Source organism: Camelina sativa, chromosome 1, assembly GCF_030686135.1.
Source record: "Camelina sativa cultivar CO46 ecotype springtype chromosome 1, ASM3068613v1".
Taxonomy (NCBI): Eukaryota; Viridiplantae; Streptophyta; class Magnoliopsida; order Brassicales; family Brassicaceae; genus Camelina; species Camelina sativa.
Genome location: NC_141880.1, coordinates 12,887,689 through 12,899,791, shown reverse-complemented (window position 1 = coordinate 12,899,791; position 12,103 = coordinate 12,887,689). Strand labels below are relative to the sequence as shown.

Sequence of the window (12,103 nt, the reverse complement as noted above, 5' to 3'; positions counted from 1 at the left end):
CTGCGCCTATTTTCTTCTAAACAAATAACAAATCACAAATACTGTAAAGATAAGCTTTTATACCACATGAGAACATAAGCTTAATTATGTTTGGTTAGTTAACTACTTGTATCATCCTTTTGCTGTTTAATTAATGAAATAATGAGATGTTAAAGTCTTAAAAGAAAAAATAACCTTATATAATATTTCTAATTTCAAAAGTATTATACCGGACCTCATTACACACTATATTGTATTATATATTTATATGACATAAAAAATGAATTTGATTTCATGCATCTTTATACATCCAGTTTATATAATTTGATAAATTATATATGGTTTTCTAAAAGAATTGATCAGTGCCATCTTGTAACATATGATCACAAAACGAGATACCCAGCTAAAGGAAAACTTCCGTCTATGTTCTAAATAGAAAATGTTACTTTCACACTTTCTTAATTATGGTAAATCACAAATTATGAAACTCAAATGGCGTAGTTACTATTTTCTCCCATTCTTACACGACACATTAACCAACTTGTGAACCACCACCACACACACACAAAAAAAACCTTGTATGCAATTTACTTGGTTTAGACTTCCACTACATACATAACATCTTTAACTAAACTAGGTTAGACCCGTGCGATGTCACGGGATGTTTTTAATACATTTTAAATACATTTGATGTTAAATATATGATTTTTAATTTTCTGAAATTATATTAATCATAAAAATTATGATTTACACAATGAAAAAATATAAAAATGTATTGAAAAAAAACTACAATGGTTTGTAACTTCGTAGTATTTGTTATGCGTTTAAATTTTAAGTCGGATAAATTTAATTGTATAATTGGCTTAACGAAAATTTAAACACTGTAATCATCACCGTAGAAGAAATCACATCTATATTCGTAGTAAATGCATGCAATAAGATAGACATATGTTAACTTTTGTTTCATAATATGTAAAGTTTATGTATGTTGCTCCAAGAATCCAATAAATGATGTTTATCCTCCACACAGGCTTGAGAGATTAACGTAGCTCATTCTTAGAATGAACTATAAATTAAGCAATTGTATGGTTTTTTTCTTTCTTTTTGGTCGAGAAGCAATTGTATGGTTTGTTCTCAAATTTAGAATATCAAAGCGTTGACAAAAATAAACAAAAGAAATGAATAACTTAACTAATCATAACTTGTTAATATCACAAATGAATATTATTAACTAATGATAAACGTGATGTGGAACATAGAAGGATTTTTACTGTACATGAAATGCTTAATTGTATTATTCAAATTTAATTGGCTATCTATTTTAAGATTTTGTAAGTTATAAAGGAAATGATAAATGTTAAATGGTATTTGTTTTTAGATTTTACTTGTTGATTAAATTGTTAAATGAATCATTAGCATGCAGGCTTTGATAACATTGACTTTGTTTGCATTTTTTATTGAATAAGTGACTTCTTGTGAGTTACATGCTTTTTTAAAATCTATTTTAGCAACTTCGATGTATTTTAATGATTGTGCTACATACTATAGGTAGATGAGCTAAAACAAATTGTGTAGGTAATGCAATAATGAAAAAAACATAATTGCGATTAAGAAAAAATTTCTTTGTTCTCCATGTACAATTGTTTTTGCGATTAAGAATACTCCAATTGAAACAGAGGTTTTGATGTCAATCGAAACCGTTAGTGGTGCCATTCCGAAGACCAATCTTGTACCACTAACAAGCCTGCAACAAAAAAACTTAAGCATACACAGGGCCATAAGGTCATGTCTAACGGTGGTGCTAAAAAAAGTGTTAAGGATTGTATTGATTAAAACAGTTTATTTTTAATTAAATCAGCTAAAGTTTTGTTGTGATCGTAGCTTAATTTAGCTTTTTTTTTTGATCGAGTGTCTGTTAAGTTGTGATTGTTTTTTTATCCTTCTTCGCTTCCTTCTGTTCTCTCTCCACTTCTACAAGCCGATCAATCTTTGTCCGTCGTCATCACCAACTCCTGCTCCGACGATCGCTCAAAAAACTCTGGTGACGACTTTTGTAGATTGTCCGAGGAAGACCATAGCGACGCCTTATGCTTCGGTGGCTGGAATTGCTCCGCCCAAATCCTTCGTGGCACCACCACCTCCTCCTCCTCCTGCGGCGGCGGAGGGAAAAGCTACCACGACCACCAATTTGCCTCCTCTATTGCCTGATTCAATCTGCAATATTGAAGAATATGATTGAGAGTCTCTGTTCATACATTCCATGTTGGTTACCCTGTGAACATTGATGCTCTTGATGCACTATACGAGAAGGTGAGATTGAATTGAATGAAACATAGACGCACATTGTTATGTATGAAGCAAATGCTTAAATCATTGCTCAACATCCTGTGGTGAATGCAAGCTGCAAAGATGGGAAGAGTTTTAGTTACAATAGTAACATTAACATTGCTGTGTTTGTTGCTGTTAATGGCGACTTGATTACGCCTGTTCCACAAGATGTAGATAAGGTAACCAAATGTAATGTAAGTAGCTAGGTTTTAATTGAACAGAGGTAAAGTCTTAGGCTGGTTTGTTTGAAATGTGCGAGAGTCATTTTTGGTTTTTTTTTGTTGAATTTTCATGGTGATGTGCAATCTGTACATATGACAATGATGAGAATATGTTTGTGTGTGATATTTGCATTGTTCTTCGCCATCCTGAGGCGAAAAATCAAAGTATCAATAAAAATATAGGTACAATATGTGTTAGTGAGACTTTAGATTTATACAATCTCTCTTTGCATCTGCATAAGATACATAAATATCACGTGTTGGTGATTATAGTCTTGTGTATGGATCAGTTTGCTGAGTATTTGGTTTTCATGCATTTTGTAATTTATGCAGAGACATTGAAGTTGCATGTTTTTGAGCAGGTGTTAAAAGTTTCTTAAGTGCTGCTCTTATTCAGATTCTTAAAAAGGGAATCAATTTTGGTTTGTATGTTCAAACCAAGGTGGAGTTTTGTGTCCTCTCTGTGGTGAAACAAGAACCGTATAGCCAAAGGGTTTTTACCGTGACGTTACTCTGAAACGTGTAAAGTTTGGTTTGGAATCAAACAAAGGATTGATTTTCAAGGTATTATCTATCTGAAAATGTGTGCTCTTTGGCTTTGATCATCTTTGCCTCAGGTGGAGATTTGTGAAGATGAGTAAGAAAATGGTGACAAGATAAAATCAAAGACTAACTCTGGTTATTCTTGAAAAACCCCAAAATTAGGATCAACCATTGCAGGCATACAGGTGTTGAACCTTGGGACCATCAGAACCACCACACTAAAGAGAGGGTGAGATAGGGATATTGGAAGTAGAAGAAATCAATTTTAACATTGAGACAATGATGTGTCCATGTAGGCAAACAAAAAACTGATGTGTATTAATGTTATAATTTTGTTGGTTATATATTTTAACTTATAGAGAAGTTTTTTGTTTCATAATATAGGATGTTTTCAAGTTTCTATCCAACTTTTAGATTAGTTTAGTATTTTATATTATGCAGTATTGTTTATGATTGGTTGAACTTGTTAAAAGTACAGATTTCTTAATATGAATGCTTTAGTTAAAACATCCTATATTTTGAAACGGATGGAGTATTTTTGTATTGACAATTATTTTCTAATTAACATGGTTTGGAACTGATGCTATCGTTACTGAATGATATCGATTTTTCAACAATTTTTTGTCGAAGTAATTAGAAATATAGAATATTCGAAAGCTTCAGGGAAAATGAGAAAAAAACTTAACTTTTAAAAAGTTATATTCGTCATTGGATATTAATCGTCTCAAAGGTTCATGCATCTACCATTTCTTTCCCTTTTATATTCTGAACTGAAATATGTATGCTAAACAAAAACAAAATCTGAGCTTTTTTAAACCACATGGTGGTGGGCTAGTGGTTCCCATCAGATTGAAAGAATTGTCCTATTGGTACAGGTCATGGATCAATTCTCCCCAAATGCGGAATTACTATACATTTACTATGTGGCTACATAGATATGAACCCTTGCTTACGGCCCATTTGAATAACCGGAGAAAGGTTTATCTGTGGGTTGCACCTCGCCTAGGAATTAGTTTCGGGTCCCTCCATAGACCTGGAATTTATCCTGAATTATTATAAAAAAAAAATCTGAGCTTTTTAGACTTACAATGAAAGGGAAAAATGCATACACAACCTTCTTGATATTATTAATAAAAAGTATTATATATGCTGTGGGGAAAAAAAAAAGAAGCTTTGTTGGATTCGTAGTGGGAGACAAAATCAATTCAATGAGCGTAAAATATACCAAGAAAAAAAAAAACTGGGCGCTTAAGCTATTGGTGTGTCTTCTTCGTTGAGACATATGAGCTTATAGAGTAGACCTAGCTCGTTTGAACAAAAAAAAAAAAAAAAAAGAGAGTAGACATCGTATTTCTATAATTTTTTATTAATATATTAGATAGCTAAACCACATATGATGTTAGAAAACTCAAGCACATAATTTACATAACGTTTGGGAGGCAATCAAACGATTGACAAGTCAAATTCAAATGCCAAAATTATACTTCCTTTCTCTTGTAAAAATTGATTTAGAAACTTTTACATATTTTAACAAAACAATGATTATTAAGTTTAAATATATTTTTTCTTTGACTAAAGAGATATTATTTAATTTTAAACCAATAATAATTCAAAATTTTAAATATTTTCAATGATTACTTTTTGAAGTTTACAAAACATCAATCTTTATAAAACAAAAATATATCCCAAAACATCAATGTTTAGGAGACAGAGGGAGTACTTTTTAGGAAGCCAGAGTCGTGCCTACGTTATGAGATAAGAAACTCTCGCCTACGGCATCATATTTTGTGGAAACTTTAGGAACCTATATATGTTGATAATGATTATGAGTTATGACATCTCCTATATATTATTAGAGAAATACTTTGGGAAAAAAGCTGATGTGTCAGCATTAGAGAGTTTCAAGCACCATTTATCAATTAACTCTCAAAATATTAACTTATTTACAGTTAAGTGCCATTGTATTTGTTTTTTTTTTTAATGTGTAATGAAGAATAGGGGATTAACTAATGGGCCTCGAGAAACTGTAAAACCCAGTAGGAAACTAAGTTGGATTAAGTTTATATATACCCCTTAAATTATACCACTATTATAAAATACAAACACAATAAAATTTGGGAAAAAATAATGGTTTCTGTTCAATTAAAAAAATAATTTCCTATGTATAAAACTAAAATATGTATTAAACATTCACTAATTTTGTATTATATTATACAATACATAGTTTTGAGTAAAGATGTGTATACATATTATTAGAAATTTGATTTTACCACAGCCAATTGTATCAAAAATTAAGTACACATAATTATAAAAACTGTTATGGCATTATAAGGGAAGATACAATAATGTTTCATAAAATACTATTACAAAATTATGTTATTATTTTTTTCCACTGTAAATACAATCCATACTGCAAATATAGAAGACAATATTGAACTATTTAAAATAATGAAGAAATTTTTAAAAGAAAATTCGTATATGTCAAATAAATTAAATAATAAAGATAAATCATATGTTATAATTTAGAGTTAAATATATCTCGCGACGCGTGGGTCCTCTACCTAGTATATGTATTATTATATTAAATTAGCTAGTTAAGTTAGATAGAGACTAATAACAAAGTAAATTATTACAACGAGGGTATATATTATGTAAGAAATCTCAAACGTCCACTCATAAGGTATAAATTAATCCGTCTTTCTTTGTTCATCTTCATCCAACTTTCTTAATTATTTTTATATATTAGATAAAACATTTTGTATATTACTATAACTATATTAAATGATTAACCTAATATTTATATTTCATTTGTTTTTCATACTTTTTCTTATTCATTGATAATTGCTTTTGTTTATGGAACTGTAAACTTCTACTTAAGATTTTATATATTTATTATAAATATTTAAATACTAATATATATATATAATAGTAATATTTGTTATATATATTGTTGATATTAAACCATCTTTTTTTTGCCTATGGCATCAAAATACCTTGGCACGGCTCTGTAGGAAGCGTTTTAAAACATTCATATGCCAAAATTTTAATTATATATGAACATAAAAGAATCTCGTCAAAATGCATTCAAAGCAGATATGTACAAGCATCCTTTTTTTTTGGGGTCAAACTAGAGCTATATATGTACAAGCATCTATTAGATGCGAGTGTACGACGAGAATATGTTAGACATTATGAGGAGATTGCCACTCCCGACAGTCATCTTGTCTACCATAACTAGCACATTGTGCTAAAACGGAAATTCTTATCATGTTAGAGCATCGCATATAATCTTACAAAACAAAAGAAGTGGCATAGCAGGTCGATCCAACAGTAGATATGACTGAAGAATATATTTGAGGTGTACTCTACACTCTGCACTCACACTTTTATAGTATTAAACTAATTAATCTAAAGCTCAAACCCAAACCCCCAAACGTCAAAATTCCAGTTTATGATATTATTTTTATAAAAACAACTAAATTATTCACCTTTTTAAAAAAATATGAACCCAAACAACCCAGTGAAATGTGAAATGAAGGAGTATGACACAACTGTTAATTCGCCCATACCAAAACTCATACTTTTAACCGTGCGAATCTATAACCCTACATCGCTAATCTATTAACTCTACATCCTATAAAATCACAAGTATTTTTTATTTATTTTTCAATCAAAAAACATAAAATAGAATATATATATAGTCAATTATAATTATACTGAAGTTAAGATGAGCGGAAATTAATCATTTAGTAAATTTTGATCATAGTCTTTTTAGATGTACAACTAGAATTTTATATTACCTATATTATGAAGGTGCATTAAGTGCGGAGATATGTTCAAACATCTCTCGTCAAGATGTATTTAGTGCGGATATATGCGGACACGGAATTCTCTTTTAGATGCATTCAGTATAAATATGTCCAAACATCTTTTTAACGTAAGAATACAAAAGAGATAGATACACTGATAGACAGACAGACAAACAATCGTTTTTTCAACAGATACGTGTTAACTACCGTAAATAACATATCATATCATACCAAAAAAGATAATTTATACCACGCTAAAGCATCATTAAAGTAAATCAAGTGGCATGACGGGTTGATCTAACAGTTTGTTGATATGTTATAAAAACCTATCCATTGACTACCTCTCATATATGCCATCGATTATGAGCATGAGATATTAGTCCTAGATCTTCTATTGTTTCCTTTGCGCTAAGCTTCATTTTGGTTCTAGATCTTCTATGCGTTCATTGGATCATTCATTTGTACAGTCATATATATATGAACGTTTGTAAGGGAAATACAGTTCATTTCAATCAAACTGATGTTAAGATAAGAAGAAATTGACATTAAGTAGAAGTTAATTTTATTATTGTAATCATATAAACTATTCCATAAACAGTTATTATTATCTTGACAACAAAAATGTCTGAGATTTTGTGTTTTTTTTTTAATACCATTTCCACCTTTCATTATTCTTATAAAAGATTGATGGACCTATTTTGATATAAGACAGGGTCCAGCAACAATTTGAATCTACCACCCTCTCTACTTACACTAAGACCATCTCCAATGGTTTTCCCTATTTATCCCTCTATAATAGAGGATCTCTATAATAGAGATGAGTTTTGCTCCAATGAGTTTTCCTATTTTTTTCCTCTATAAAAGAATATTCTAAATAGATACTATTTTTATTTTATAATTAATACATTTTATTTATAAAAATTGCAAATTAATCCATTTTACTTTAATTTTTGTAACACTTTCATAAAATTATCTTTTGCAAATAGTAGTCTCAATATTTTAAAATAAATATTTATACTTAAATTTATATTATTAATTCTTAAAACTACTTATTTTATTTATTTTAATCATAAATAAAAGAAGTTAAAGATTAAGAGGACTACCTTAGAAAAAAAGTAGTTCAACTTTATTTATAGAGGAAAAAATAGAGTTTCTCTATATATAGTGAAAAAAATAGCAATCTTTATAATAGAGATGAAAATAGAGATAGATTAAAGCAAAAATTACTTTATAATAGAGGTTAGAGACAAAAATAGAGGACCATGTAGATGCTGTAAAGCTAAACCTTCTCTCTCTGGTAACAGAACATGAACAAAACAAATTGAATTAAAATACCAAAAAATTGTTATCACTTTCCAAATCGTGATTATTATTATTCAACCCCTTAACCCATTCCCCATTTTTTTCAGCATTATTGTTATTATTATCATCATCACAAGTCTGTTTCTCACGTTCTTCTCTTGCTACAAAAACCTCTTGGACGATATTCTCCACGTCCATTTTTGTATTTACATCTTTGCCCTTACCACCACCGTGGTCGTCCGGCGGTGGAATATACGGCGGTCTAGAAACCAATATCACTTTCTCCCAATCAATACCTTTGAAGAAATCGTGACCTTTGATTTCCTCAACGTTGATCCTACGGCTAGGATCTTTCTCCAACAATCTTCTTATCAAATCACGCAACGCCGTCGTTTCACCGGTTAGATTCGGCGGTTTAGATAAAATCTGGTAAAACGTCTCTTTCCGGTTCGATCCTCTAAACGGCGTCGTACCATACAACATCTCGTATAGAACCACACCTAACGACCACCAGTCAACGGCGAAATCGTGGCCGTCTCCGGCGATAACTTCCGGCGAAACGTACTCCTCTGTTCCTACGAAAGAATTCGACTTTTCTCCTGAAGAATCCGACACGGCCAACGTAGATGATGATGAGCGCACCGAAGTCGATTCCTCCGGCGAGATCCCTGAGTTACAAAAACTTGAGAAGCGGAAGAGAGGTTTCTTCCTCGTCGTCGCCGGCGATGTTTTAGACGGTGACGGTGAAGGTTGCGGCGTTCTTGGAGCGAGGTTTGTGGAAAGATCGAAATCGATTAGCATCAAATGCCCATTTTCTTGGATCATCACATTGTCCGGCTTCAAATCTCTGTATACGATTCCTTGATTATGTAAATACTCAAGTGCTAGCACAAGCTCCGCCGCGTAGAATCTGAAATCAAGAAAATAAAAATGAATAAATCAAGAACATTCTTGAAAGACTTTGTGGTCTAATAGCAACAACAAAATTTACCTGATAATCTCGTCGGAGAACATGTTTTCCGATTGCATTTTCCTTAAAGAATTGAGATCTCGACCGGGACAGTAATCGATGGCGTAACCGATGACTTTATCGGTAGATAAAACGCCGTGGAGAGAAGGAAAGAGAGGATGATCGAAACTGTTTAATACTCTTTGCTCGAAACTGACTCGCTTATACTCATCTTGAGTCTCTTTAGCATTCTTCTTCTTCTTGATGGCTTCTCTAAGTATAACTTTCAAAGCAAGCAATTTAGATTCGTCGTCTTTGACCAAGAACACAACTCCTTTAGCTCCACGACCTAGTAATGACAAAACCTCGAGTCGGTTGAAGTCCAGAGCTCGGCTCTGTTTCTCATCTCCCTCTCGCATATTGTCTAAATTATTATTAGCTCTGTCTTGAATTAAGACAGCAATGACAAAGGTGACTTCTTATATGTGTATATTATATAACTTATAAGCTTCTCAAAGGTCCCTTAATTCTTCTTGCCTTGCCGGGGAAGATTTCAAAAAAGGTGAAATAAAATTAAAAAAAAAAAGGTCAAAAGTAAAGAAACGAGAAATCGCCTGAGATTCGTTGCCATGCGTTTGACCAATTTAGTTCTGAAACAATTAAAAAAAAAAGTGATTTGTTGGTTTGAACAAAAATGTATTATTCGACGTGTCGGGGACAATTACACGTGATGTTTCTAGAGGATGTGACGTCCGGGGTGACGACGTTTACGTTGAGGCGAAAGCACCTAGAAGGCGTGGAGGAGGAGAATGGGGGAGTTCAATGCCTTGGAAGACGCGGCGGCATCCGATCGTGGAAGCTTTGAACGGTCCATATAAGAGACTACGTTATGGTCTTATGGACTACTTCAACATTAATAATATAATAATTTCATTTCTAAAGCCCCCAAAATGGGATTGATTTTTTTACTTTTTAATTTTAAGAATGAACTAAAGAGACAGAAAACTTTTTTTTTTTTTACTTATAAGTTATAAACTCAAAAAGATCCTATACTTTTCATATTTAGTGTGTGAAAAATATGGTAATTATCAGTTTTCTAAAATAAAAATAAAAAAAGTAGGTATCAATAGAAAAAGAGTTGGGTACATTTACTAATTTTATGCTAGTTTTAAATGAATCATAGAAGCTTTATCAAAAATTGATTTGTTAATATAAGAATTACTAATGATTGAAATCAATTATTTTAAATCAATATTAAAAAAAGCTTATGTTTTCATATTTATCCCAATCAAGAATCTAGAGACATTTCCAATTTTTATGCTAGTTTTTAAATATATTCAAATTTTTAAATTGAAAATTTAAATAATAGAGTATATTTACAGAATTTTCAAAATAAAGAAAATTTTAAATTAGTAGAATATATGCAAAAAACAAATACAGTTTCAAAGATGACTGATGATGTATATAAGCAAGCATGCAAATAGTTGATCAAACAAGATAAAGCTGATGACAATTTCGTATCAACACAAGCATATGGTGGAAACGATAAGCCAAAATAAATAATTTAAGAAATATATTTTGAAAATCTACAATATTCACGATTTATGTTACTTAAACCAGTTGAGGTCTCATGCAATGGGAATATATAAGTTATTAACTTATTACATTCAAGGTCGTGGTATGTAACTAAGAGAGTCAAAGCATCTACCACATTGGTTTAGAACCTCTCATGTGTATCTTAATATTAACGTATTGCTTTTTTAATGTAATCCCCTATATACTAAAGAGAAGCATTATCACAAAAAAAAGCTGATGTTAAAGAGAAATATTATCACAAAAATAGCTGTTGTGTCAATATTACAGAGCTCAATGCACATTTTTGCAAAATCCCTTTAATTTTTCTAATTAATTATATTTTTGTGCCATTGTATTACTTTGCACAAAATAAAAAGTGCATAAGCCAAAACCCTACACATACCTATCCTCACCTATAAATACATTCTTCCTAACATTCACGAGAGAAAACAAACAAACTTATCTTCAATTTTCACATGCCTTTTTTCACCAAGCTTTACATGAGTCTTTTTTCATCATGGTTCGAGCGTAATAGCCAATACTAATCATCTATAAATATCATTTATGGTGAACATCCTCCTAAATTCGTTTATAAAGTGGAGAAGAAAACAGTGACAGAAAAAAAAGAAAAACTGTATTCTTTACCAATTGGGAACCTTTATTCGGTAAGTATTCAAAGTTTTATGATGATCAAATCCACAGTTTAATTGGTAAAAAATATGATGATGATCAAATTATCAATAATGATGATGATCAAATTATCAAATATGATGATGATCAAAGTACAAAGTTTTATGATGATCAAATAAACAAGAATAATCACATAACTAAAAAATATTCAAAAGTAAAGACGATATTTAAGGAGAATTTCCTATAATTTAGTCGTTTTTATCCTATTATTTAGATATTATCTTTAAACAATATTTAATTTCCTTATAATTGTTACAAATCAATTTGTAAAGTAAACTGAAAACGTCTCCAACTAACTTTTTTTTCCACAATGTAAAATGATACTGAGTATAAATAAAATGATATTAACTATAAAGATATTTAATCCCTAAAATCACTCAAACTATTTAAATCAAACTATTCAATTTCAACCAACTAAATTTAAATTCAAATATATTAAAGATAAATTTGGTACCATCAAAATCGGACAATTAAATTCAAAAACTTATAAATGTAAACATGTTAAATTTAGTTATATTTTCAGTAACATAATTTTCGATTTGATATTACCTAACATACAAAACTGAATAGATTTTAAATATAATTTAAATAACAATTTTCCTTTTTTTTCTTAAATATATATGTCAAACCGAAACTAACAAAATCTAAAAAATAACTAGATTTTTTTTTGTTAGTATTTTAAAATATTTTGGAGTAAGGCTAAAAAA

General features: G+C 30.5%; 1 protein-coding gene across 1 annotated transcript; it reads right to left on the bottom strand.

The window, feature by feature from the left end:
• Positions 1-8,089: 8,089 nt before the first annotated feature.
• On the bottom strand, positions 8,090-10,009 carry LOC104790078 (serine/threonine-protein kinase OXI1). Its single transcript, XM_010515780.2, has 2 exons — positions 9,174-10,009; positions 8,090-9,092 (listed from the first exon to the last, which is right to left on the bottom strand). The coding sequence occupies exons 1-2, from the start codon at positions 9,548-9,550 to the stop codon at positions 8,207-8,209; spliced, it is 1,263 nt and encodes a 420-aa protein (XP_010514082.1). The 5' UTR covers positions 9,551-10,009; the 3' UTR covers positions 8,090-8,206.
• Positions 10,010-12,103: the final 2,094 nt, after the last annotated feature.

Coding starts and splice junctions, on each gene's coding strand:
- LOC104790078 (XM_010515780.2), bottom strand. CDS start 9,550: ATGCGAGAGGGAGATGAGAAACAGAGCCGAGCTCTGGACTTCAACCGA. Junction 9,093..9,173: donor TTCTCCGACGAGATTATCAG/GTAAATTTTGTT, acceptor TCTTGATTTCAG/ATTCTACGCGGCGGAGCTTG.